Source organism: Neophocaena asiaeorientalis, unplaced genomic scaffold (assembly GCF_003031525.2).
Source record: "Neophocaena asiaeorientalis asiaeorientalis breed wild unplaced genomic scaffold, Neophocaena_asiaeorientalis_V1.1 scaffold680, whole genome shotgun sequence".
In the NCBI taxonomy this organism is placed as follows: domain Eukaryota; kingdom Metazoa; phylum Chordata; class Mammalia; order Artiodactyla; family Phocoenidae; genus Neophocaena; species Neophocaena asiaeorientalis.
Window position 1 is genome coordinate 517,651 of NW_020171816.1, and position 26,556 is coordinate 544,206.

Consider the following 26,556-nt stretch of genomic DNA (forward strand, 5'->3'; position numbering starts at 1 on the left):
CGGTCAACACCACCGCTGCGGGCGTGCCCTGCCAGCGTTGGGACGCGCAGCATCCGCATCAGCATCGCTTTACGCCGGAAAAGTATGCGTGCAAGTGAGTTGGCTGGCCGCCGCTGGGAGCCTGCTACTCCTGCGGGTGGGACCTGAGGGGGGCCCCGGGCGGGGCTTGAAAGAAGGCGGGGCTTGGGGAGGAGCTGGAGGCTGGGCTCCAGCCCATGACCTGGGACCCACCCGGGCTGAGCTGCGTGCTTGCTCAGGGACCTTCGGGAGAACTTCTGTCGGAACCCCGACGGATCGGAGGCGCCCTGGTGCTTCACATCGCGGCCTGGCATGCGCGTGGCCTTCTGCTACCAGATCCGGCGCTGCACCGACGACGTGCGGCCCGAGGGTAAGGCCTGAGCTGGGTCTGGACGCACGGGGCCGGCGGGCTGGGGCGAGAGCCGGCTGACGGTCGCCCCCGTCCGTCCGCCCGCCGCAGACTGCTACCATGGCGCGGGGGAACTGTACCGCGGCTCAGTCAGCAAGACCCGAAAGGGCGTCCGGTGTCAGCGCTGGTCCGCGGGGACGCCGCACAAGCCGCAGTAAGTCCGCCAGCGCGCCTGGTGCCTCCCAGACCGAGGCCACAGGCCCCGCCCGGGACTAACCCTAGGGCGGCATGCCTCGGCTCTCCAACTGGAGGCTTGCGAGGGCTTGGGATTACCCTTTGATTTTGCTCCCCCTCCCGCATAGGTTCACCCCCACCTCCGCCCCACACGCACCACTGGAGGAGAACTTCTGCAGGAACCCAGACGGGGATAGTCACGGGCCCTGGTGCTACACCACAGATCCGGGGACTACGTTCGACTACTGTGCACTGCGGGGCTGCGGTGAGCACCGGCGACACAGCCCCGGGGCCCCGCCCCCAGCCTCCACCGCCAAAGGCTGGCTCCCTTAACGTGGTTGAACTTGGGTCTTTCAGATGATGACCAACCGCCGTCCACCCTGGAGCCCCCAGGTACAGACTTGGGCCAGTTATGCGTCGTGGTCCCTTTACCCCCCATCGCCATCCAGTCCGGGGTTTCAACCAGCACATTCTATCCCCCAGACCAGGTGCTGTTTGAGAAGTGTGGCAAGAGAGTGACCCGCCTGGACCCATGGCGCTCCAAGCTGCGTGTGGTGGGCGGCCAGCCTGGGAACTCACCCTGGACAGTCAGCTTGCGCAACCGGTGAGGCACAACTGCCTGATTCTCCAAGACAGGGGCTGACGCTACATCCTCTGTGCTTGTGCCAGTAGGGGGGGGCAGGAACCTGCCCCAGCCTCACAGATCCTAGCCAAGACATGGCAGGTCCAGCCTGTGTCTCTGTCTCAGGACCGTTTCCTAACCTGCACTCCTCCAGGCAGGGCCAGCACTTCTGCGGAGGCTCCCTAGTGAAGGAGCAGTGGGTTCTGACTGCCCAGCAGTGCTTCTCCTCTTGGTGAGCCTTCCTTGGGTTTGGGGACTCCCAACCCCATGCCTTCCTCTCCCCCTTAGCCACCTTCCCTTGGCAAGCCAATGGGTGAGTGTTGGGCAGCAGACTATGAGTCTCGACTGATGTAGCAGAGCTTCTCTCTCAGCCATGGGCCTCTCACTGGCTATGAGGTGTGGCTAGGCACCCTGTTCCAGGACCCACAGCCCGGGCAGCCAGGCCTGCAGCGCATCTCAATGGCCAAGATGGTCTGCGGGCCCTCTGGCTCCCAGCTTGTTCTGCTCAAGCTGGAGAGGTGTGTGACCAGTCAAGAGGGTGTGAGGTGGGGCTGGGCCTTGTGGCCTCAGACCCTGAATGCCGTCATTCTTGCTGAAGACCTGCGACCCTGAACCAGCGTGTGGCCCTGATCTGCCTGCCCCCTGAGTGGTATGTGGTGCCTCCAGGCACCAAGTGTGAGATCGCAGGCTGGGGCGAGACCAAAGGTAAGAGTACACTGCAGGGGCATGGACTGCTCCAGGCCAAGAGGCCCAGCCTTGTCTACTACCCACAGACCCTATCCTTCTTCCCATTCTCTTCACTGTAGGTACAGGGGACAACACAGTCCTGAACATAGCCTCCCTCAATGTCATCTCCAACCGGGAATGTAACATCAAGCACCGAGGTCGCGTACGTGAGAGTGAGATGTGCACTGAAGGACTGTTGGCCCCTGCTGGAGCCTGTGAGGTCAGTGGCAGGGCCCCTGGCAGGCTGAAAATGTACTGCTTCACCCCCAAGGGGGCTAGTCTCTACCATGGTCCAGGCCCTCACCAGTTCTTGCACCTACCAGGGTGACTACGGGGGCCCACTTGCCTGCTTTACTCACGACTGCTGGGTCCTGGAGGGAATTATAATCCCCAACCGAGTGTGCGCACGGCCCCGCTGGCCATCCATCTTCATGCGTGTCTCTGTGTTTGTGGACTGGATTCACAAGGTCATGAGGCTGGGCTAGTCCCAGCCTCAATCCTGTGGGCCTTGGGGAGGATGAAGCTTTCTGTCAGACATAAAGCCACCTTTCCTCTTTATGCCTGTGCAGGGTGCTTCTTAGCCTTTGCTTCTAGGGAATGAATTGGCAACTCATTAGGGCCTGAGCGGCAGAGTCCAACACAACTTGGGCTGGGCGATCTGACCCTAGCACTACCTTAGCCTGTGGGTGCTGTGAAGGGCAGGGCCTCACTAGTCCCCTAAATAAACTGTTGGGAGGAGAAGGGTGGTGTAGGGCAGTTTCTAACAGAAGAAAGGAGCTAGAGGGAGCTAGCCTGGTGGGAGTCCTACTTGGCCAGGACAGGCAGCAGCTGAGCCTCTCGCTGTCCCCTCCCCTCTCACGCTGGAAGTAGTTGCCGTCCTTACGGCTACCATACCCAGGGCCTACGGTCTCTGAACCCCAAGGGTGGGGCTGGGGTTAGAGGTGGCTTGGTACAAAGTACCAGCAGGAACTAGACTCTGTGTCCTCATTTATTATGAGTATACAGCCCACATTCCTCGGCTCACCCATCCATGAAGTCCAGAGCCCAGGAAGCCTCTTGCTGCTCTGCCAGACCCTGGGGCTCTCCAAGAGCCAAGTGTGGCATATGTCACCCAGCTCATACAGAGTGGTAGGGCTTCAGTTGCCCAAGTGCGTGCACAGCCAGAGCGCAGCATTCATGAAGCTGTCTGATTCCACCTCCACCTCTGATAGTGCATGGGTGCTTTTGGGATAGAGCAGGAGCCTGTAAGGGTTGGGCAGCAATGTTTGAGGATTGAGGATCCTTCCCTGCTCACCTGCCCACCAGCTGCCAGGGCTGTCTTGCTGTACTCACCGAACGGGCACATTTCGGGCCTTGAGGGCACGGTAATACTCCATGCCCTGCTTGAAGGGCACACGCCGGTCCTCCTGGCCCAGCATCAGTAACACTGGTGTCTTCACCTAGGTATGTGGGGAGTGGAGGTGAGCAGGGCCCGGGGCCCTGGACAGATTCGTGGTGCACTGGGCAGGGGGAGGGCTGCGTACCTGAGGGGTATACTTGATGGGCGACTTGTGCAGCATCTCAGCCCACATGTTGAGGTCTGGCAGGCAGTTGCTGCTGTAGGGGAAGCCAGCCTCCACCACGCACCTACAAGACACTGAGATGATGCAGGCCCAGGAGCTCTGGGGCCTGCCGGAGCTCCATGAGGATACGTAGTGAGGGGGGAGAAGGGTGGGGACCTCTGGGCACACCCACCAGTCAGGGATGTCAGTGGAGCCCATCATGGAGGCAATGTTGATCACAGGGTTCCGCACCACGCAGGCACCGTAGGTCTCCGGGTACTGACCAATCAGGTGGCAGGACAGGAAGCCACCATGGGAACCACCCATAAGGGCCACACGGCCTGCATCAAAGTGTTCCTCCTGGAGCACCTGCTCTACTGCAAACTACAGGGTGGGCAGATCATGCTGCAGCCAGCTGCCTGCCCAGCTGAATGGAGCCACACCCCCAGCCCGTCCAGAAGCCCCAGCCCCTGCTACCTGGACGTCCTTCACATCCTGGTGGCCCACATTGCCGGGGAGGGAGAGGATGCTGTCCTGGCCAAAGCCCGTGGAGCCACGATAGTTCACTGGAGGCCAGGGAGGGACCAGACAGGGTGGTCAAGTGACCTTCCCAGCGCCCTTTCACCTATAGGTGAAGTAGGCCTTGAGGCTAGCTGCACCAGACTCAAGGGGAAGGGGCCAAGAGATTTGAGACTGCCCAGTGACCACACACCCTTTCCATGGCAGTTGCAAGTTACTTCATGTTATCACCACGCCATGGAGCCAGAGACTGGCCAGGGCAGTTTCTGATAGTGATTACCAGGTCCAGGCTGCAGAGGCCTGGAGACTAGGGTGGTACCCGCAGTGCTTGTACAGACCAGGGCCACATCATCACCACCACCCCATAGCTCTACCAGAGCTGCAGCACCCTGCTCCCTCACCTAGTAGTACTGCAAAGCCCATCTTGCAAAGCATGGCTGGGAGCAGCATCCAGGCAGTGACAAAGGATGAATGGGGTCCCCCTGCAGATAGGGAACAGAGAGAAGGTGAAAGAGCCAGCTAGGAGGGATTGTGGAAGGGCAGGGACTCTTAGGCCAGTTGCCTACCGTGGGGCATGACCACCATGGGCACCTGGGTCTTATCTGGAGGGTCGCTGGGCTGCAGAAGGATTGCTTCAAAGTCAAGGCCAGCTGCAGGGGAAAAGCAGCAATCAGCAGAGCCAGTTCTACTGCCTAGGGGCTTCCCCAGCCAAGGCCTCAGCTGTAGCTGCAGGTCTGCAGCTGACCTCTGAAACGAGAGACCTGGCCAAGGTAGCCCACACTGTGACACATGGACCCCAGGACGCTCATGCTCCTTCTGCCCTAGTCAGGGAGTCCCAGTCTCTGCAGGGACAATATTCTGGAGGAGGTGTGGTCACAGAGGCCTTACATAGGCCTGTCTTCTTTGGGCTCTGTTATCCCACTGCAGACGATCTGGCCTGGTGATGCCCAGCTCTGATACCCAGAGTAGGTGCTCAGATGCCTGGACACTACTCCCCATGACCATCCACAAGAGGAAAAAAAACCTCTTAGAGGTAATCTCAAAAAATCCCAAAATGTGAGACAGGAGACGGGAATGGTGACCACAGACACTGTGTGCTGGGGAACTTGGAGAAGGTGCCCCTCTGCCCCTGCCCAGCTCACCATACTGCACATGCTCTTGCTCTGGGGGTGGCTGTAGTACCCGGATGCTCCAGGAGATTTCAGGAATGGGCTCAGCCTCCTCCAGGGACACCCATGATACCGCCTGCTCCTTCCCCTCAGGAGGCAGGAACCCAACTTTCTGCCAAAGGGAAAGAGTGTGTCACAGGTGGCCTGGCTGCCTCCCTGCCTTTCTACCAGTGTGAGAGTGGGCAGCTCTCATTATACTGGGCCATCTGCCCACCTCCAGAGAGCCCAGCATGGACTCCTGTCATGAGCTGGTATATACACAGGTACTCACACAACCACACATATGTACCCCTCCCTCCTCAGCTTCTAGGCTGTTATGCTAGAGGACTGAGCACTTTCCCAGGCACCCTGTTCTGAACAGAGCAAACCTTAACCCAGTAGTTTCTCCCCATAGTGCCAGACCCTCATGGACTATACTGGGCTAGGTCCACACCTTGGCCTCTCACATGCTGACCAGCCACAGTCAGACTCGGACCAGATCCCTGACCTGGGGAACTCTGCCTGCACCGAATCCCTGCCTCCTGGCCTGGGGCCCACCAACACTCACCAGGCATGGGGGTAGGCTGGGCGTGGAGAACTGTGCCACCATGAGGTCCCGGTCAATTGTGAGCAGCTTCCAGCTTCCACCTGAGCCCCCTGGACAAGGCAGATGCCACCACTATTCCCACCCAGTCCCTGCAGAGCCAGAGTCCCAGGCTGGAGGCTTTATAGTGAGGTGCCCCTTATTCCCTGGGAAGCAAAGGGATGCCCACAGAGGGACTGTCACAGACAACCACACACAGCTCTGGGTGAGCCGCCTTCTCAGTCCATTCATCCAGCAGGTGCTGGTTGTCTCCTGGGACTGCCAGATCTGGGGACACACCAGACCACATGGCACAACCACCCACCACCTGATGACTGCCGTCTGCAGGGGTGGCAGCTAGGCCCAGGAGGCTGGGGGGGAGGTGCTAATTCTAGGCAGTGGGGTCCAAGGAGATTCAGATTCCTAAGCAGATACTATACAATGAGATGCAGTTTGGGAACAATCCTTTGGTAGCTTTGTGGAGGAGTGAGTACAGCCAGGGCAGGTGGAGGACTCAAAAACACTTTAGGTGCAGAATCATCAGGCCTGGGTAAGAGGAAGATGAGGGAGCCAACCCAGGGCTTCTGCGCCCTGGGTTGGCAGAGGTGCCTCTGCCTGAGGTTTGGGGAGAGGGAAGGAAGACTCTGGCAGATCTTGGCAAGAGAGAATTTTGTGGGTTTGAGAAGTATGGTGGGGGCCGTGCTGAGGCAATGCCAGGACACAGGGAGCAGAGCAGAGCCAGGAAGCAGTCTGCTGGCTGGGTAAGGGTCCTGCATAGGCAGGGTCCTCGCAAGACTGTCAGTAAAGGCTGTGGGACAGTCAGTGGTGCAGAGTGGCCGAGAGTGCTGCCCCACATGCTTGAGCTCCAGTCCCTCCCCTGGCCTGGCTGGCCCACTCGCCAGCCCTGCTCACCAGCCGTCAGAGAGGTCACACTGCCCATTTGGGTGTCCACAGCAAACAGGTCCTGAAGCAGAGAGGAGGCCATGTGTGGTACCACATCCAAGAGCCCGATGGGTCCTGCCCCCACCTCCTCTCTACCCTCTTGGGGACCCTTGGGCCAAGGCCAGAGCTGTGAGTGACTATGGTGATAGCTACTCAGTGCAGTAGGGAGTGGCCTGAGGGCCTGGGTTCAAATCCCAGTTCCATCACAACTTGCTAAGTGACCCTGGGCAAGATAAGGAATGCCTTTGAGCCCCTTAGAGCTACCCTGAGGACCAAACGATATCTAACCCCAAAGGAGTCTGGCACACTGTGGTGTCCCCACACAGTCCCTGGGAGAAAGCTGCTGTCCCATCTCCATCAGCTCCCCGTATGGTGTTCAGGGGCCTGCCCCAGTGGCAGCCCCCTTGCCCACCACATGGAAATGCTGAGGGTGGGGGCTCTGCATCTCTGCCTCAGGAGAAAGGGCCAAGGGCTCTGTTGTGGGGTTACCAGGGCAGCCAGCCCCCTCAAGGAAAAATGAGTCCAGGACAGGGGCAGGCAGGGCCTTAAGGGGCCAGGGAGACCTGTGAGCTGGGCAGTCCACCTGGCAGTGTGTGTGTGCTATGTCCCAGGCCCACAGCTCCTGGGGGTTGGTTGAGGGCTGCCTCTCAACACAGTCAGGGCTCCTCACCTGCCGGCTGCGCTGAGCTGAGTCGAAAACCACTCTCTGGCTGTCAGCCGACCAGCATCCCGGAGGCAGAAGGCTGCAGTAGATCCCAGAGAAGTTCTCTGCAAAGGCAGAGAGCTGGGGGCCACGTCCAAGAGTGGAGGGGTGTGTGTGTGTCCAGACTACGGGTGTGTGTGTGTGTGTGTGTGTGCGTGTGTGTGTCCAGACTATGAGTGTGTGTGTGTGTGTGTGTGTGTGTGTGTGTGTGTGTGTGTCCAGACTATGAGGCAGGCCGGGTCGCTGGGGAATTCACCTGGGGCCCCAGAACTGTGACAGAACAACAGCCACATACATGGGGGTACCCTAGGCAATGAGGAGCTGCCTGAAGAGGGGGCTGAGGAGCAGAGGCCTCTGAGGGCCCAAGAGAGGCGGAGCTGAAGAGCTTCTGAGAGAAACTGAATGCACTGGCATTCCTCTGAGCTGCTCTTAAGGGCCGCTGGGAGGCAGCGGATGCTGTAACCAAGACACCTGTCTGTCTCTAACCGTATTTAGCAGAGTACCTGGCACCCGGGCCTGAATAAATCCTACCCTCTAACATCATCACTCATTTACCCCTCACTACAATCCTACAAAGAAGGCAGGAACAACCACCCTCTCCTCACATAAATAAATGGAAGCTCAGGGGATCAGGATACTGTCCAAGAACACACAACTAATAAGGAGCAGAGCTAGGATTCAGACCAGGCCCCCACTGCTGCATCCCTGTAACCCAAAGACAGGAAAAGGAGGCCATCCCTTGTCCTTGACTCCTGGAACTGACCAGGCGGCCTAAGAAAACAAGAGACTCACCCCTCACGTCCTTGGGATAGTCTGGGATCCCAAGCAGAGTTGTGAGCACCCGAGACTGTGACTGGAGCTTGTCAGCCAAGAGCCACCCTCCCAGAGACCCTGCTGCCTCAAGGGCTTGGACTGGACAAATGCTGGGGTGGGGGCTGGGAGTGGGAGAATGCGCACCCTTGGGGCAGGACCTGCCAATCTAGTGTACTTTCTGAGACCCCTTGAAGGAGCAGTGGCTTTAAGCAGCCACTGGAAAAACAAGATAAATCTATGGGCTGTGGCACAAATGAAATAATCTCAAGCCTCAGCCAGCTTGGGCCACTCGGATCTCAGCTTTGGTCCAGCTGACCTTCTATGAGAACCATTCCCTACAGTAATGGCCCCACCCCCTGCAGAGGCTGAACCTGGGGCTGGCCCAGCAGCGGGGAGACTTCAGAAGGAACCCAGGCAGGAAGAGCTGAGGAGGCTGGCCCTGAGCAGGGGTAACAGATGGCAGGAAAACAGAACTGCATGCTCCTTGGCACCCACCCAGCCGACACCCCTTACCTCCCAGCTGCCGAGGCACAACATCCACCACCACGGAGGTGACCCTGGTATACCAGTCATACTGCAACAGAACACAATGGTCAGGCTCACCAGGGGACTGGCAGTACCCTCAGGGCAGGGAGGGGAGGACCTGAGAGAGGCCTGATGTATCTCCTTTCTGGTGACCTGGAGCAGATGTCTGGAGGGGCCTTTGACTTTCACTAGGGGCCCTTTTATAAGGACTGAGACTCTGTAACTGCCCATTATATCCCAGCCCCTTGCAGAGCCTGGCCACGTGCAGATGAGAAGCAAAGGGAGGAGCATTCTTGTAGACAGAGGATGCTCTCAAGGTGGTGAGTTTTGATTGTGCAGAGCCCCCATGACAGCCTCCAGGCCTTGCCTGGAGAGAAGGAAAGGCAGAACTCACACCATCACTGTACCCAGGACAGGAGGTCCACTGAGGAGGCCATGGGGAGATGAAGCTGACCCTCCAGCTCTCATCTGCCATCCCCTCCTCTTGCTGACCTCCCCCCACCCCCACCCCAGCTCACCAGGCACAACTGGCCACACTGCTGATGCGGGACCAGAGATGGGAACCTCAGGTAGACGATGCGACATTGGTCTGGGCTCAGCCGGGGAGAAGAGACAGCCAGAGAGTCATCCGAGAGGAGCTCTGGACCAGACAGAAATGCAAGCATCATGCAGGCTGCCAGGGCCAGTGTGTGTCAGTGAAGCACAGGTAGGTGCCAGCACTTACCACACTTCCCCCCGATGAGGTCTACATAGTACAGGGCTGACCTGGAACCACCAGAGAGACACTCAGCTTCAAGGCCAGTCTGAGCTGCAAGGCCCTCTGCCCTGCCCCTTCGACTGTCCTCACCTTCGATTGGTGCAGAAGCGGATGCCCAGCCGGAAGGGCTCATGCCACCAGCCCACAAACACAACACCTGTGTCTCCAGGGGCCCAGAATGCCTGTCAACAAGACCACAGGGCAGGTGTGAACAAGGGTCAGTAGCTCAGGCAGGGGCCCCAGACTTTCGGAGTCATGTAGGCCAAGTCAGCACTAACCTGTCCAGGGGACACACTCTCAGGGACCCCCTCAAGCACAGAGATGTTGCCACTCTCGACATCCAGCACACAGAGTACAGGAGTGCTTTTGGAAACCAAGTTTTCTCCCCAATCTTCGTAAAATAAAAATTGATCCCCCTGAGAACACAAGACACTCAATGCCCAGCCTGTCTTGCAGGAGATGGCCCTGCCCCCTAGAAGCCAGTACCTCCCTGGTTCTGATAGGCACAGGGTGGGCAGAGAGCATAGTAGACCCCAGCACTGCCCTGAGGGGCCTTCATGGACTGGCCATGGCCATGAGCACCTTAATGGCCTGGTCTGGCTTCTTCAGCCTGGCCACCTCGTCATCGCTGCCACTGACGTCCAAGGCTTTGGTCTGAAAGAAGGACTCAGCCTTGGGGCGCTTCTTCTCTGCCACGTATAATAAGTGTGTCTCCGAGTGCGACCAGGACAGGCAGCCAAAGCAGTCTGGGTGCAAGGAAGGCCGATCAGGGGGAGCCCTGGGCTATGGCTGCCCCTCCTGTCCGCCCTGCCTGCTCACCAGCCAGATGCCTCACCATCCTCATAAACCAGCCCATGTTTCTCCAGCGCTGACAGGTTGAAGCTCTTGAGCTTCCGGTTCTTCTCCCAAACCTAAGGACATCTGGGAGTCAGGTTGCCTATCCTCCAACAGAGCCTTATCCGTGGGACTGAGCCCCCAGTTACCCACCACGTGGTCCTATGCAGACTTACCTCCAAAAACTGCTTCTCCTCCCCAGCGCCCGGCCCTCCAGCCTTGCGCAGCACAGCTTTCATGGTGCCTGAAGGAGATTCTCTGCTCAGCAGCCTGAGGAGGATGTAGGGGAGCAGGTCAGTATTACCTCCCACCCAGTGATAGCCCATCCTGTCCCCTTATTGGCCACAATCTCTTAGATAAGATTCTTGAGGCTCTGGCCCACAACCGCCCCTGCAGCCCTTCTAGCCCTACCACGGCAGCTGCCTTGCCTCCCTTCCCTGGGGCAGGGACTCTAGTCGCAGCCCAAGTTTGGAGCAAGCCTCCAATGCTTGTGACCATGTCACTACTACCTGAGCTCCCAAGGGTCAGGGATGGGGCTCCTGGCTTCCCTTCTGGGCCCTACCCACACCAAGGCACAGGGTGGGCCTTCATAAAAGGCTTGCAGATGGCCACGGCCTTGCCTACAAGCTTCCTCCCTCAAACTTACTCGCCCCGGGTCTCCACACTGTTGCCCGCAGGCCCTGCAAACACCACTGAGTCCGCATCATGGAACACCAGGTACTGGCGGCAGAATCGGATGTTCTCCATGCGTTCCAGGTCCCTCTGGGTCCACTCTGCGAGGAGAGGCATGAGGCTGCTCAACTTGACCAGTCCCAGCACAGGCTACCCCCTCCCCTACCCCACCTCTCTCAGTCTATCTCCAGATATTCTGGGGGGCAGGATGGGCAACACTTGGCCACAACTCTCAAGTCTAGGCCTCCAGAGCCTAGGCTGACAACGTCTTGGAGAGAAACGATTACTGCTCCTAGCATCCACCCTAGAATCTTGAGAGCAGGTGTGGGATACGATGACGGGGCACCATCCTATAATACCCCAAATAGGCCGCCCCCCCATACACCTGTGTGCACAGACCTCTTACGGATGCACTGTTCCACACCCACACTCTCCAAGCCCGGCCTTCTCCACACACCCGTGTGCACTGTCAGGCAGCTAGCCCTCCACGCCCCCCTCCTCTCCACCGACTCCCCTCCATACACACACCAGTGTGCACCGTCCGGTAACAACCCCCGTACTGCGTGGTGACCTCCGGGCCCAGGCAGGCGGCGCTCAGCGCGGGATGGCGGCTAAGGTCCCGGTACAGCGCCGCCGCCTCTTCGGGCTCGTTCAGCAGCACCTGCGCAGGGGACACAGCAGGGTCAGGCCCGGCCCGGGCTGCAAAGACCACGGGAACCGCGGGCCGCTCCCTCACCTGCCGCTCCATGGTGGCTCTGGGCCGCCTGGGTGAGGCGGGGCGTTCAGGCGCCCGGAAGTGAGAGGCCCGGCCAGTCTCCGCCGCGGCCTTGCCGCACAGTGAGAGGGGCGGGACTTTCGACGAATGAGCGAGGACGATTAGACGAGGGGCGGGGCCTCGATGGTAAGGAGGTGGGGCCTGCGAGGAACAAGTTGGAGCTGCGGCCCCAGGAGTCCTGGAGGGGAAGAGCAGGGACCTCGGGGAAAGGAGCAGGCCTTTCGGGGTGGGCTAGGCTGGAGAGAGGCAAGCTCTGTGGGCCAAGGCCCGGCCTATTACTGGGAGGGGAGGGAGAGGGAATGGGGTTTTCGAGGAGAAGGGGTGGCGCTGTCGAAACGGAATAAAGGAGCGGGTCTGTAGGGAGGGGCGAGGTGTGTGAAGAACGACAGGGCCCACGGGAGGAGGGCAGATGAGGCCGGACGGGGGTGGGCCCTAAGCATCCGGGGGCAGGTCCTGAGAGGCTGCTGACCGAGGACTCCGAAGACGCGGGGGTGGGGTGAGAGGGCGGGGCTGAGCCCTGCGAGGGTAAAGTCGAGGAAAAGAGAGATGAGGGGCGGGGGCGTGAGAGGCAGGGTGCAAGCCGAAGTCAGCCCCAGCTGGGGTCTTCCGCAGCCCGGAGGCTAACTGTCGGGTCCTTCTGGACCATTACGAGGCAAGCATTCACCAGACGGTGCCAGGCCCTGCTCTGGAGGGGCTCTCAGGCCGACGAGAAAAGAAGGGCAGAGGTGCGTTCCTGGCAGGGGGCGCAGAGCTCGAGCCTTGGAGCTCCAGGGCGTGGGGCAAAGAAGGGCGGGTGCAAAGGTAACAGGGTGTCGCCTGGTCTTATCGGCCACCAGGCCTACCCCAGAAGCTATCTGCCCCTGCAGCCCTCACCCGCCCCGCTCAGTGGCACCTTGCTGGGGATCGTGAGCGTGTGGGCCTCTGTCTGCCTTCCCAGGCCTCAGCCCAAGTTCTTGGGTGTAGAGGGCCTGGGGGGGTCAGGCTCCACCCAGAACCACAGAGCTTCCTGTGGAAAGAAAAACCTGGGCAGGCAGCCTCCCTCAGGGCAGTGGCACTGGACTGGGCAGGTTACAATGGCAGAAGAGGGCAGGAGAGGCTGGGCAGCGGTCAGGCCAGCAGCAACGGATGTCCCCTCCTCCATATACCCTGAGCCTGGCTGGTCTTCCACACCTCAGGGCCCTGGCTCCCTGTGCCCTGCCTTGCCTTTGACTGAGATCCCACTTGACTGGCCTGCAGCTTCTCCTTCCATTGGATTAGTTAACTAAAAACAGTTTCCACTTTCTGAGGCCACTTAACTTGTGAGCATCCAGTGTGTGCAGGACTGTTAAGGCCAGAACTGGGAGCAGAAAGAGTGGCCCCAGCCACCAATCTGGGTGGAAAGTTGGAAACTAGGATGTTCATTACAGCATTGTTTATAACAGGAAAACTGGGAACATGGTGCCTGTCCTTGAGGGCATGTGCAGTAGACTGGCTGTAAACTCATGGTGCAGCTCTCTGGAGGCCGGGCACTGGAGGATGAACATCTAAATACTTGGAATGAATGTGTAGAAGTAAACAGGAGGCTAGAAAACAGTAAGTACTGTGCCTTCTGTCTTCTGTTTAAAATGAAAAAGGAAAACACAAACAGGAAGGAAAGACATGCATCAAGATACTAACTTTAGGGAAGACCAGAGGTGAGGCTGATACTCGTTTCATTTATCTGTGTTTTAAAAAATTTCTAGCAACTCTGGGTTACTTTGATAAGGAGGCTCTCCAATCCTAGGGAAGGACTAAGATCTAGCAGCCCCCAAGAGTTTGGGGGTTGGAGTGGACACAGCAAGGCAGACAGGTGTAGGGCTTGTTGGCAACACCAGGGGGCAGCACCTGCTCACCTGCTTCTCCAGGGAACCAGGCCCTAGAAAGCTGTTTGTGCAGCCCCGACACTCAAAGGCTGTGGAGGCACAGTCCCTCAGCAGTCTGCCCAGTGAGCTAACTGCTCCCTCCAGGTCCAAGCATTAAACCTGCCTTGGGGCGCCTTTGTGGAGAGGCCCACTGTCTTTGCACAGATTGGTATGAACTCAGCCCTGGCCTTGCCAGTACTTCTGCAACTTTGCCTTTTCACTCTTTTCCCTTTAACTGTGAAAAGACAGGACTGTCACAGTTTGGGGATTTGTTCCTCTGCCTACGCCTTCCCGTTTCAGAAACCATCCCAGAGACAGTCTGTAGGTTGTTTATATCAAGTCCTTTTATTCTGATACCACAGAATTACCTTGTTACAATACAGGGGGAGGGACACTGAAGTACCACGAGTTCTCACAGAGCACAGGAGGACGGCACACGATTCACAAGGTCATGTGGAGGACTCGGGTCATTCATTGCACTTACAACTGTAAACTTGTTTGTTTGACTTTGTACAGCACTCTTCCCCCCTCAAATAAAGAAGGAGAGAAGGAAAGAAAGGGAGAGAGGAAAGAAGGGAGGCAGGGAAAGAGTGAGGGGGAAGCAAAAACAAGACATGGAAGCTAGCAGAGGAAAGGCATTGGGCGGCCACCACTCTCCAGGGCACTGCACTTAGAGAGAAGGAGCTGATTTGATCCCAGAGGCCAAATGAGGCAGACACACACACACATACACACTCACACACTTGTTCACATGCATACACACACAATATCTCATGACTTCCATGGCTCTCCAGTGCCACCCCAGTGCACATGGCAGCAGGGCTGCTGGTACCCAGGGAGACAGAAATGATATCTCTGAGGAGTTTCAGTTGGTCAGGCCTGTCCCTCTGACCCTGTCGAGTCCACAATGACAAGTATTTACAGAATGGGGGGAGGGGGCACGAGGGCAAGGGAGGGGCCAACAGGCCAGGACCTTGTTGTCATGGTAAAGAATCTGCCTGGAAAACTCCCCACAGGCTCCAGAAGACAGGCCATGGTTGCTGCCACTGCTGCCCAGTCATCATGGGCCCTGAGACCACCCTCTCTTCCCAAGGACTAAGTGGATGGTGGGGAAGCGGGGTGTCACTGTGAATGCATTAGGCCCTGAAGTAGACAGAGGCGGCAGTGCCCTTGTTCATGACACTGGGTCGGGGGAGGGTGTAGAGAAGGCCTGGATTGCATCCCAGAGAACCCCTTGCCCATGTGGAAATGTGCTTGGTGCTCCCCACTGCCCAAGGCATCGAATGCTGGTCCCTCAGCCTCTGGCCCCCAGAGCCACAGCTGTATCCACACAAGGGCCAGGACACCTGTGGCCCAGAGGCCTGCTCCAGCCACCTTCACAAGGGGTGATAGGCACAGATGTGTCCTGTGGATACACTGGGGGTTAGGGAGTGGCAGATGTCAGAAATTTCAAACTCAGAAAGCTTGGCCAGAAAGGAGATTTGCTGAAGAGTCAACATTGGAGAGCGTGAAACTAGCTTTGATGGAGGCTGACCTGCTGTTATCTCCCTGCCTGTTCCCTGCTCCTGGTCCCATCCCTTGGCCTTTTATCGGGAGGATCGCTGCATTAGTCCCTCATGTATCCAGCCACTAGGCACATCCCCACGAAGACATGGCCCTGGGTGGTCAGAGGTGCCAGATGGTGGCCTCCTTCAGCCCTTGCACAGATGGCCTCATACAGCCCAGGCCTGATCTCTGGGATGAGGCAGGTGTCCCGTTGGATGGGTGAAGCCCAAATCCAGAAGGGCAGGGTCTTAGGCCCAACACAAGGGTTGACAGCCTCCTATCTCATCCACAGCTGCCAGAGGTGGGCCAGGATCCCTCTCTGAAGGGGTTTGTAGACCTTATAGGAAAGAATGAGAAATGTGGACCCCTGAGAAATGCATGGTGCAAACCAGAGCACTCTGGAGGAAGGCCAGGCCTGGAGGGGTCAGGCAGCTACCACCTGCCACACTCTTGGCTCAGTCTTAGAGAAGCTGATGAGCGGATACTTAGGCTTCAGAGATAGGGGCTGGCAGGGAGTTTAGGTCCTGGAGACAGATGCAGAGTGTCACAACAGAACCTTCTGTAAGTTTTGTTATTGAGAAGCTTCCCAAGAAACTCAGCTTGAAGCCACTGTCTATGTGAATATGCACTCTGATCAAAGATGACACTGTCAGCTGTCCTCACCATAAATGCCAAAACTCCAGCTCTTCCTGAGCATTCTCTGGCCCCCTGGCCAGATCTCCTGGCTCACAGACCTTTGAGCCTCCCAGCCACAAAGGAGAAGTACAGTCAGGAGCTGGGCCCTACCCTTGGCCTCTGTCTCTCTGGCTACAGACGCAGCCCAGCTCTGCTCTTGAGCAGTGCCCTGCTGGGAAGGGGCGACCAGATGTCTCTGGCTCAGGGCTGGGATAAGTGGGGGAGTGACTTACAGATGGAAATCCTACAGCAAACCTTCCGAATGTTCACACGCACACATCCTGTGCGGGCTCCCACCACGTGTCTCCTCAGAGACATCTTGGTCAGAGAAACCTGCAGAGGGTGTGGGGCCTTGTACTGCCGGGCCCACAGCCTGGCATGCTCAGGCAGCAATTCCGACGGGTCCTCACTAGCTCGTGCAGAAGTTAGCTAGAAGCACTCCTGAAGGAGAGGTTCTGAGACAAAAAGAACTCCAAGCAAGAGGGTCGAGCATTGAAAATGGATGAAATCGTGCAAAGAAGCTGCGAGCTGTGCATGCTCCACTGCGGGACAGGCGGTGACTCGCCTGGCAGCAGCGAGTCCTGCCACAGGTCGAACATGCCACAGACTGAGAATTTCACACACACAGTGGGAGCAGGGGAGGGGGAAGGGAGCGAGGGGTTTGATATGAGCATATCTATCCAGTTTCTCAATTGCAGGTTTGCAATTAACTCCTTATACATAACACGGAATTTAATAAATATTAACAGTTGTCTTTGAGGGTTTATATTTAATTGCATAGAACGTTAGAGATGAGACTTGTGGCTGTGCCCAAGGTGAAGGGAGGCCCCTAAGGGAAGGGCCTCAGGGAGGAACACTGCCCAGTCCACCAGGTGGATGGACGGTGCCACACTCCCCAGCGCAGGGCCCTGGGCCCTTCCCTTGGCTGGCAGAAGCCCTGGCCCCTCTGCTCTGAGCATGTCCACTGGTGATGGCTTAAGAAGGACTGGAGTTGCACGGTAAACAGAGGTGGGCTGAGGGGCCTCCCTAGACCCTGCCCTGGGGTTGTGCTCTTGGTGGCCTGCTGCCCACTATTGCTTCTAAGTCAATATTCTCCCCGTGCTGAGCAGGGGCAGAGCAGAGAGGGAACCAAACCATCAGTCACAAGGTGGTGGTGGAGGGGAGAGGCAAGGAGGTGAGCCGAGAGAGCGAAGAGAGAAAGGGTGGGGGGAGAAATAAAAGAACAATGTTTATGAGGTATACACTTAAATCAAACTGAAATAATTAAGGCTGTTCTTGAAATCAAAAGAAATCCCCAGGTGTACGAACGAGGAGCCGGCTGGTCGAGACAATGGTGGTGCCGCTGGGATGCTCACGATGACTGGGGGTGATGGCTTTGAAGATGGTGGCAGGCACGCTAGCACGCGGCCACCCACGGGCTGGGAGAAGCCTCAGCCAGCGCCCACGCTGCTTTTCGGTGCTATGGCCTCTTATTTCAGCGATGAGACAGTGTTAGGTCCTAATGTTTGTAAAGTTCTCCCAATCCCACGCTAGCCACATGGAAGTCTGCTCCGGTGTCACCCAGGGGGCAGGGTGAAGGGGGCAGGACCCTGTGGCCACAGAGGGATCTGGGCCAGCTGGAATGTGAAGGAAACGGAGCCCAGGGCCCCCAGCCCTCAGTCAAAGCCCCTCTCCAAGGCTGTGGAAAAACTTCTGGCATTGTGGAGGGAGGGCAGCGTCCGTCAAAAACAGGCTGCGCGCGCCCAAACTCTGTGTATAACGCATTGGTAGCCTGGCTGGCCAGGCCGCGGAAGGCGGCTGTGGGAAGAGCAGCAAGACTGCCGCGTGGCAGGGCCTGAAGAGAGGGTTCCTCCCTCCCAACGACGGCTACGCCTTGAAGGTGGTGCCCTGAGGAGAGCAGGGTCTCTGGAAAGACAATCACAGGTCCCCCTGGGCCAATGGTCCCACTTGACCAACAGATGTTTCACCCCGGCAGCTGCTGTTAGAAAACATCCCGTCCTCAACTGAGGCCCGCCTGCCACGTCCCACCTGGTATGAGTCTTTGGGCCAAGGTTTGCCAGATTGTAGATGCTTGGAGGAGAAAAGGAGGGAGGGGGAAAGGAAACAGGAAAGACAGAAGAATTTTGTCAAGAACTGTGGACAGCTGCTTCCCACCCGCACTCCTTCCAGCTGTCTGCCACAAGCTGACGGCCTGGCTCCTCCTCACCCACGGGATCCCACCCCACTGAGGCTGGGGGAGAGGGGTGCTTGGGCAGGTTTGAGGTCATAAAGAGAAGATCAGGAAGAAAGAACCAGGTTGGCCAGGAAGGGCCATTTCTTTAACACAAGTTGCTTTTTGTTTCTTAAGAGTGAGGGAGATGGGATTTTGTTTAAAACAACAAGCCTCTCCCAGCCCACTTCTGAAATTTCCACAAAAGACACCAGGAGATAGACACTCACAGAAGCACTGACCGCTTGGCCCAATCAGCCAAATGCCAGAACTTGAGGGTGATTCTTTTAATTACAAAGTTAGTGGTCTCAGTAGCCCACGCACATCGTGTGACAGGACACAGAACAAAAGGAACGACGCAAGTGGTTCCTTTCCCTCCCTGGTAACAGTGCTCTGGTAACAGTGCCCTACACCCAAGGTGGGTCCTGCCATAGACCTGGTCCATGGGCTGCCCCTCTTTCCCCTCCCTTCAGCACAACTTCTGATTTCATATCTGTTTCAGGGCAACTCAGTGGAAACATCCAGCTGGGTGGGAAAGTGCCAGGGAGCCCACTGTCGTGGGGTGAAGGCAGGAAGAACACTGAGGTGCTGCACTGTGGCTACTCTAATTAGAATAAATTCCGGGCTCTTTACTTTTGCCTACAAAGCCCACCCCAGCTGGCTCCTGCCCCCTCTGACGTCACCCGGACCATCTCTCCCCTCCACTGTGGATCTAGCTGTGCTGGCTTTTTGTCTGTCCCTGAGGCCTATCTGTCTCATCAGAGCCTCTGCGGGTGCTGTTCCCTCACTGGGCACATCCCACAGCAGCCTCTTCTCCTCCCTTGAGCCTTACCTATCACTGACCACTTTCTCTAGAGTGGCCCCCTCCGTGCCATAACCCTGCGTCCCTGGCTTCAGAACACTTATAACCTTCAGAAATTATCTTTTAATCTCATTTTTTAAAAACTTATTTATTCTCTGCCCCTCTTAACGGGCTGTCAGCTTTAGAGGGCAGGGACTTGGTCTTGTTCCCTGCTGGATCCCCAGAACTCAGAACAGGGCCCAGCACCTACCTAGGGCCTGACAAACATTTATTGAATAAATGAATAAATGGATGGGAAACTGGACCTTTCCAGTTTCCCTGCTAGTCCTCCAGAGATAGGTGGCCCTTTTGGCACTACACCCAGCTCCCTCCCACAAGGAGGCCAGGCCTGGGCAAAGGCCCTTGCTGGCCCCAGCGCTCCCTCGTGATTTGCTTGTTGAGTGCCTGGCCCTGCCAAACACACACCTGCTCACTATGAGAAGCACCCACACCTCCATACTCTTTAACAGTAGAATTCGCAAAGGCGCGGTAGGAAGAGGGTCCCAAGGCTATGGAATGAGAGGAGGTGGTCCCTGGCTGTGCGCAGAGCAGCACCAACAGCCAGCCTACCCTCCCTGCCATCCTGCATGATGTACCGCTTCCTCCTTCCCGCCCAGAGGCAAGGCCAGGTCCAGAGGAGGCTCTAGGCAGAGGCTTCAGATCCTGCTTTGGCCATTGCAGCCCAGAGAGAGCCAGGGCTCCCATCCCAAGGCCCTTCCACTCTCTCCCTGGGCTGACCTGGTCTGGAGCTGAGACTCCTGTCTGGATGACCTCCCTTTCCGCTCCATCCCTTTCCTGTCTGCCTCTCCACTCATTCTGCTTTTCCACCTTGCAGGTCTTGAACTCAGCCTGTGAAGCCAATTGTATCTTGACATCACACCAAGGAGTGCTAAGCTCTGCAGGGTTTGAGGACTCCAGCCTCATCTGAATGTCTAGAGCAAAGGTCCCAGCACTAGGCCTCAAGGACGGGGCTTTGGAATCAGTGCCTAGTGTACAGACCCCAAGTTGTGGGGCACGGTTTGCTCTGCCGGGCCCCTTTTCTCAAGGTTACTTACCTGAGTCACCTCAGCCAGCTCAGTTGTCTCTGCCTCCCAGGTAGCAGCTGGGCCCATCCTAGCTGAAGGAAGCCCACCAGGTCCCTCCTGGCTCACACTTACAGGAACTGGGTCAGTCTGGTCAGCTAGGCCTTGGCCCTTCACTCCCTCCTCTGCCTCACCCAACCCTAGTCCCGATACTCACTGTTATACGCAGAGTCCAGAGCTGCGCCCAGGCCTCTGACTCCAGAGATTTTTCCACAGCAATGATATCATCTCCCTTCATTTCTTCAAGAGCCTGTGGAGCATTTACAGAGGAGGGCTGGGAGGAGCTGTATCCCAGGGGGACCCACCTACAACCTAATGTCAACTCATAGCTTTAGGAACCCTGTTGGGGGCTAAGGGGTGGTAGAAAAGGACAAAGGGATGTTGGCCTTGGCTTCCCTTTGCTGGGGACCTCTACTGTGTTGGCCACATGTTGGGACCTCTGTGCACAGGGTCCCTCTTCCTCTTCCTCCTCCCACTCTCATAGGGGAAGGACACTGCAGCTCTGGCCACATCACCCACTACTGAAGACCACATTCCTCCCAGAAGACCCCGCAGGACTTAAGAGCCCTGACTCAAGCACCAGGAGAGGGTGGGTACAGGCAGCTCATACTCACCCTGCAGGGCATGGTCACCAGAAGGAGGAGAATTTTTTGCCAAAAGCAGACACAGCTGTGACAGAAAAAGGAGTGAGGTGTCAGGAAGTCGGGCTAGGCTCCCTCCTAGTCAAGACCGTTTGGCACAGTGAAGCCAAGCTCAGCCTAAGGGGCAGGGACTACCCAGAGAACCACTAGGCCGCAGCAGGTGGGCCCTCGGGCTGGCCTGTGCCTGGGTGACTGAGCCCGGAACCAGTCCCCAGACCCAACCTCTGCCAGAGTAGGGCCCTGGAGCAGCCGTCCACCCTGGACCTGGCTGTAGGCAGTGCGTACCTTCCGTCAGCTTGCCGGCCTGCTCTGCTGCCCCACCAGGGAGGATCTTGGAGAGCACACTCTCCCCGTCGGCACCTGGCTGGCCGGCAGGAGCCCCTGGGGTCCCTCCAGGCTTGGCTCCAGCCTTCATGCCTAGGGGTAAAGAAACCACCATCATAAGCTGTGCTTGGCCTGGCTCTTCAGCGTCTGAGTGGGAGAGCAGCTAAGAGGGAATCTGACCACGGGTACCCTGTGAGGTGGAGGGTGAGGAGGAGGATAGAGAAATAAAGAGAGGAAGGTAAGCGTGGGAAGAAAAGGGGTGGGAGGAAGCAGCAAAAAGGAGACTGAGGAAGATAAAGAGGGAGAAAGGGAGGAATAGGCAGAGGAAGATGAGAAGGCAGAGGAGAGAAGGGAAGGGGAAGGAAGGAGACAGTAGGAATCCATGGTCCTGGCCCTGTGATCACCAGCACCTTCGAGGCTCCCTGCCCAGAGCTGCCTGGGCCCTAAGGCCCCAGTGCTGGTGATCCCATTGGCTCATTCTAACCCCAGGCTCGTTCCTGCTGGGGAGGCCTGCAGTGCACTGGGCACCTTCTCAGAGAGCAGTGAAGGCATGCAGTGCAGGGGAGCTCAGGGTGCCAGTCAGCACAGGGAGAGGGCAGCCCAGGTACTCTTGGTCATAGCCAAGGGCGTCCAAAGGCAGGCTCACCTGCAGGTCCAGGTCCTGGTGGTGGCTGGGCCTGAGGAAGTCTCCCCTGCTGGGGTGCTTTGGCAGTCCCTTTAGAGCCGTTCGCCTGCTCTGCCCGCGGCTGCAACACAGAACCCATAGCTGAGCTACCACGCGTCAACTCTGCCCAGCCTGGAACCAAGGGGCTGTCCAAGCTGCAGTCCCAGCATCCACCCTGGGGAGGATCCACGTACTGGAGCCTTACTTACTGGTCCTGATGGCTGGGGGCCTGTGGCTGTCGAGGGCCCTGGCTGAGGCTTCCCTGATAGCTGGCTGGCAGCGGGGGCCGGACCCCGAGCAGCTGGCTGGCCCTGCTCAAGCAGGCGGGCCTGCGAAGGGGCCTGCTGCAGAGGCTGTAGCCCGAGACCCTGCTGCTGCTGCTGCTGTGTCTGCGGCTGGCGCGATGCTGTTGCTGAGGGCGTCTGCCTGGATGGAGGAGGCTGTGACTGCTGTGGACCTGGAGCTGCCTGCCGACCTTGCGGCTGCAGCTGGGGTTCTGGCTTTGGCTGCAGTGCAGCGGGCCCTGAGTGGGCCTGCCGGGAGCCCTTCTTGCTCTCAGAGGCATGATGGTACGCTGATGGAACACGGGATGGCTGTGAATATTCACCGGAGCTGGGGTACCCAGGCTGACCCTTCTTCTGCACGGTCGGGGCAGGGCTGGGCTGAGGGTGAGGCCGGGCCTCATGGCGACTCAGGTCTCGAACGTGTGGTTTGGCAGCACGCCGTCCCGGCTCCTCGCCAGTGTGGCGGCCTGAGTGCCGCCCGTGGTCACCATGGTGTCGGTGTTCCTTGGCTGAGGCATGGCGGCCTGGGCCACCCTCATCGTGTGGCCACAGGCCCTCCTCGGGGGGCTCATCGTAGTCGTGGTAGCCGTGCCTGGCAGGGCCTCGCTTCTGGGAGGAGGAGGAGACTGCGTGGCCCCCGTGGTGCCTGAACCGGTCAGAGCGGGCATCCCGGGGCTTATCAAACCAGTCTGTCTCCTCCTGGCCCAGGTGATACGCTTCAGGGACCAAAAACAGAACACCATCAACCCCCGGGCTGGCCGCAGTGGGAGGCCCAGCTGAAGCCATGCAAGGAAAACAGAGGGTGGGCGCCACAGCCACAAGCGTAATGCCAGGCCCCAGCCCCCTCCCACAACCGGGCCAGGGCACGGGTGCAGCAGGCAGGAAGGGCAGCCTGCAGCAGGGCCCACTGGGTGAGGCGCCAGGCCAGCCCCACTGAGACATCTCAGGGCTCAGGGCCCCACGGACGGGCAGGCCCCCCAGGTGCTGAGCATCTGCAGAAATCACCCCCAGCTGCCATTACCTTCGCTGTCGGAAACTACGCAGTGGGAATCATCCAGGATGTAGCCCTCCTCACACTTATGCGCGTGGGCCCGCGGTCCATCCTTGACATGCTCCTGGACGTCAGGCATGGAGTGGCTGGAGCAGAACTGTGGGCAGGTGTCCCCCGGGGGGAGGGTGCCCCCAGCAGGGTGAGGCCGCCCCAAAGGACTGACGGGGCTCTCCTCTTCAGAGGCCTGGCTCCGCATGGGGGGCCGGGGCCGGCCATGGGCCATGCTCAGAGATGAGGGCTTGGGGCCTGCTTTTTGAAGTCGCTCCACAGCCTCCCGTTCCCGCTCGTATCCCTTGGCCCGGCCACTGACGTCATGGCTGGAAAGCTTCTCCCCGCTGTATGCAGATGCCACCCGGGACCGGCTGCTCCCACTGTACACGCGGTCATCCTCTTCCACTGGGTCCCGGCTGGACACCCCATAGTACCTCTGCTGCTCATACACATTCTTCTTGAGCCCATAGGTGATTTCGTCCTGGAACTTCCTGCCCCGAGAGGCCAGGCTGCTGCTGACTGCAGAGGAGGAGTAGGAGGCCAGGTCTGACTCTACATCCTTGGCCTCTTCGATAGGTGAGAACTTGGAGATCTTTTGCTCCATGCCCTGCTTCCGGTGCTTGCTGCGCTTTGAGGAGACGGCAGCCGGGGCCAGGCTCTTGGAGGGATGCTTGGGCCCCACGGGGCCTGGGCTATACTTCTCTGCTCGAGCCCCGTGTCTGTAGTCACTGTCACTGTAATAGTGGGTGCTAGCTAGTCGGCCATTGCTCTCCACGCTCCTGTGATGGCCGCTCCTCCCACGGGGGTCGTAGGAGTCCTCCTCGGATTCTTCCTCCCCTCTGGTATAGCAGCAGGGCAGTGTGGGCCCCTCAAGGACACCTGGTTCTCCTGGCTCTTTCCCTGGACGCCCACTGCTGCTCGGCCCCAGGGGCTCCAGCTTCTGGCTGTCAGGGGCAGTGGAAGCACTGTCCTTGGTCAGTTCACTGATGTCATCAATCATCACATAGTTCCGAGGGACATTCTGCTCCAGGCTGGTGTAGTGTGAGTCAGAGGGGTAGGTGGGGGCTGGGCTCAGGCTCACACCACTACGGTCACTGGCCCGCGGCAGCTCAGGGGCCTTTCCTTGTTCATAGCTGCTGCTTACTGCTGGGCCACTATAGCTGGTTTCAGACGAGGCTGCAGACATGGTCACGACAGGGCTGGCGATCACCTCATAGTTGGTGGGCACCTTCTGCTCCAAGTCGGCTAGTGATGTCTGGCGTGGCTTCTGGTGGGGGGTACGGCCGTCAGTCGGGACTGGGTAAAGGGTGCTCTGTGTGGTTGGCATGGGTGTTTGGGCTGTATAATGGCCTGTGGGACGGAAAGCCTGCTGGCTTGGCAGGCCAGGCTCAGCAGGGTAACTGGTGCCGGGAGGAAAGGCAGGTGCTGGGTACGTGCTGGGGCCAGGGTAGGTGGGTGCCTGGTGGGCTGGGAATCCATTCTGTGTCGGCCCACCGCTGCCTGCAGCGTACTGTGGCGCCGGAGGTGGGAACCGGGGTTGCTGGAAAGCAGTGGGGCCGGAGGGAGTGGCAGGAGCAGCAGCAGTGACAGGGAAGTCTGCATACTGGCCAGCCGGAGTGGCACAGCCCTGGAGCCGCAGCTGGTTGAGCTCACTGTCTGACAGGTAGTCGCGATGCTCACTGAGACCACGCAAGGGCGGGTAGTCACGGCCACCCCGGTCTCTGGCCAAAGACTCTTTGCGCTGGGTGATGCCCAGCTCCAGGTACTTGAGCTTGGCGTCGATCTCTTTCTCCTCCTCATCCAGCTCTGCCTGCTTCTTGCGCAGCTTGGTGGACTCGTGCTCCACCAGCCGCAGGTCCCGGTCCAGCTCCCGGAGCAGGCTGGCCTTGGTGGCAGGGACAGCAGTGGGCCCCACCAGCCCACGCTGCAGCAGGCTGGCCGCATACAGTTGTGGGGGAGCCTGGCCAGCCAGGGGCAGGTGAGCCTCCTCTGGAGGGGGGCTAGGCAGTGTCCGCTTCACCTTGCGGACCAGGCCGTTGGGTGGCAGCGCCGACACCTGAGACAGAGGGAAGGGCGGGCAGCACTGAGACCCAAGGTGTGGGTGGCCTGGCAGGGCACAAGGTAGAAGAGCCCTGGCCTGGGCTGGGGTAGGGGCTGGGCTCCATGCTGTCAGTGCCCTGATTCACCAGGCAGCCTTGAGGCCTGCCCTGCCCACCCACTGGCCTTGGAGGGAGGGCCTGTGATCATCTTACAGGCCTTCTCCTTCCCAGACCTCGGGGCAGTGGGACGGGAGGAAGCAGCAGATGCCCCTCTGTGCTGATGTCTAATACTGGCCTGGCACACAGCACATCTCCAACAGGCTTGCCACCCTCCGCCTCCCACTGAGGGTACTGAGGTGAGGAGAGTACAGGTCTGGCTCTGGGTTTGGGTCCTAGCAGTTGGCAGGAGCCAAGGGCAGTGGAGGGCCATGGACAGGAGTGGAGTGGGTCCTGGGCCCACCAGGTTCCCTAGAGGATCATGACAGGGGGCGCATGCTGACTGGATGTCAGGTGCTGCAGGCTCTGAGTCTTTTCTGCCTCCTGCCCTTCTCCTCTCTAAAGTGAAATGCAATTCAGCCACCTGTCCGCTCTCCTCCTCCCGTGGCCCTGTACCACCCTCTGTCAAACTATGCCCTCGGTCTGGCCCCAGCTCCCTCCACATCCCTGTCAGCCCACCGCTCTCTGAGGCTGCCAGACTCCTCTAGGGCCTCTCCAGCCCTATCTCTGGCTACCTGGCTTCCCAGTCAGGGCTTCCTAACATGTTCTCCATGGGGTCCTCCTCACCTGCCCGAGGCTCCACATTGCCTCAAGGTCCACATTGCCAGAAGCTTTGTCCTGGGTCCTCCCATTGTCTCTAGCTCCCAGGCCTCTGGGTTTTATGGGCCACCCAAATCCCCTAAACACACTGGGGACTGACATCAGGCTTCTTACCTTTTACCTTGCCAAGAAACTACATAAAAGCCTCCCACCTACTTTCACCATATGTCATAAAGGAAATGATAATGTGTCCCCAAACCTCAGGACGAAGGGTGGCCTTTGATGGAATGGAATAAATTTCCCTCCTTGAACTCCTCACTCTGTTGTCTGTCGTTTGTCATTTGGTCTCACACCATGAGTGCCCATCGTGGCGTGGCCCCCCCACAGCCAGCCCATAGGACCTCTGTGCCGACCCTAGCACGGAGCCAAGACCACCTGCCTCTCTGACGTGCCTTCCCTGCCAGCCCAGACTCCTGATCCCACCCCCACCCCTCTGGCCTGCATACCCCAGGGCTCTCCACAACCCAGACTCACCTCCACAACCCCACCCCGACGCCTCACCTCTCTCCTCTCTGCATCACACTCAGAAAACGGGTAAATATACCTCCCAGTGCCTCTGGCTCCTAGGCGGTCTCCCCAGGGCCACCGTGCAGTCACTTCCTTCAGTCCATCTGCCCATATTCTGCCTAGGAAACTTTCTAAGATACCCATCTTGTCCTGTCTCACCTGCCTGAAACATCCAGGAGCTCCAAGGGCCTTTGAGAAAATCCCAACCCCCTCTTGGCCTGGTACTCAAAGTCCTTGGTGTCAGTC

The 26,556-nt window shown here is 58.6% G+C and overlaps 3 protein-coding genes and 1 long non-coding RNA gene across 6 annotated transcripts in view; 2 read left to right on the forward strand and 2 right to left on the reverse strand.

Annotated features, from left to right (window-relative positions):
* The window catches only part of MST1 (macrophage stimulating 1), a 4,767-nt gene extending 2,260 nt beyond the window's left edge, over nt 1-2,507 (forward strand). The window contains 11 exon segments of the mRNA XM_024738197.1: nt 1-94; nt 258-388; nt 479-581; nt 730-866; nt 959-994; nt 1,085-1,205; nt 1,378-1,455; nt 1,595-1,741; nt 1,822-1,928; nt 2,030-2,169; nt 2,273-2,507. The exon segment at nt 1-94 is cut by the window's left edge and continues 22 nt beyond it. Of these exon segments, the coding sequence (XP_024593965.1) occupies nt 1-94; nt 258-388; nt 479-581; nt 730-866; nt 959-994; nt 1,085-1,205; nt 1,378-1,455; nt 1,595-1,741; nt 1,822-1,928; nt 2,030-2,169; nt 2,273-2,434 (1,256 nt within the window). The 3' untranslated portion in view covers nt 2,435-2,507.
* A 413-nt stretch (nt 2,508-2,920) lies between these two features.
* Nucleotides 2,921-11,827, reverse strand: APEH (acylaminoacyl-peptide hydrolase). 3 transcript variants are annotated; one of them, XM_024738183.1, is made up of 22 exons: nt 11,723-11,827; nt 11,515-11,647; nt 10,961-11,087; nt 10,491-10,584; nt 10,316-10,391; nt 10,063-10,226; nt 9,759-9,896; nt 9,571-9,662; nt 9,448-9,488; nt 9,242-9,363; nt 8,712-8,772; nt 7,353-7,450; nt 6,653-6,704; nt 5,726-5,814; nt 5,152-5,290; nt 4,576-4,659; nt 4,411-4,491; nt 3,968-4,056; nt 3,684-3,874; nt 3,473-3,575; nt 3,282-3,388; nt 2,921-3,191 (listed from the first exon to the last, which is right to left on the reverse strand). In XM_024738183.1, exons 1-22 carry the CDS (start codon nt 11,732-11,734, stop codon nt 3,086-3,088), a joined length of 2,199 nt encoding a protein of 732 aa, XP_024593951.1. In that variant the 5' UTR covers nt 11,735-11,827; the 3' UTR covers nt 2,921-3,085. The 3 variants fall into 3 exon arrangements, with proteins under 3 accessions (XP_024593951.1, XP_024593948.1, XP_024593958.1); XM_024738180.1 differs by having other exon boundaries at nt 2,925-3,191; nt 11,515-11,813; XM_024738190.1 differs by lacking the exons at nt 9,759-9,896; nt 10,063-10,226; nt 10,316-10,391 and having other exon boundaries at nt 2,925-3,191; nt 11,515-11,813.
* Nucleotides 11,828-12,113: 286 nt separating this feature from the next.
* LOC112395158 (uncharacterized) lies at nt 12,114-13,337 on the forward strand. Its single transcript, XR_003002308.1, has 2 exons — nt 12,114-12,486; nt 13,183-13,337. It is a non-coding gene; the product is annotated as an uncharacterized LOC112395158 (long non-coding RNA).
* A 6,803-nt stretch (nt 13,338-20,140) lies between these two features.
* BSN (bassoon presynaptic cytomatrix protein) overlaps nt 20,141-26,556 on the reverse strand; it is a 38,818-nt gene continuing 32,402 nt past the window's right edge. The window contains exons 7-12 of the mRNA XM_024737731.1: nt 22,928-25,004; nt 21,832-22,622; nt 21,605-21,704; nt 20,920-21,051; nt 20,608-20,662; nt 20,141-20,243 (exon numbers count right to left, since the gene is read on the reverse strand). Coding sequence (XP_024593499.1) covers nt 20,622-20,662; nt 20,920-21,051; nt 21,605-21,704; nt 21,832-22,622; nt 22,928-25,004 — 3,141 coding nt within the window. The 3' untranslated portion in view covers nt 20,141-20,243; nt 20,608-20,621. The remainder of the gene's footprint in view (nt 20,244-20,607; nt 20,663-20,919; nt 21,052-21,604; nt 21,705-21,831; nt 22,623-22,927; nt 25,005-26,556) is intronic.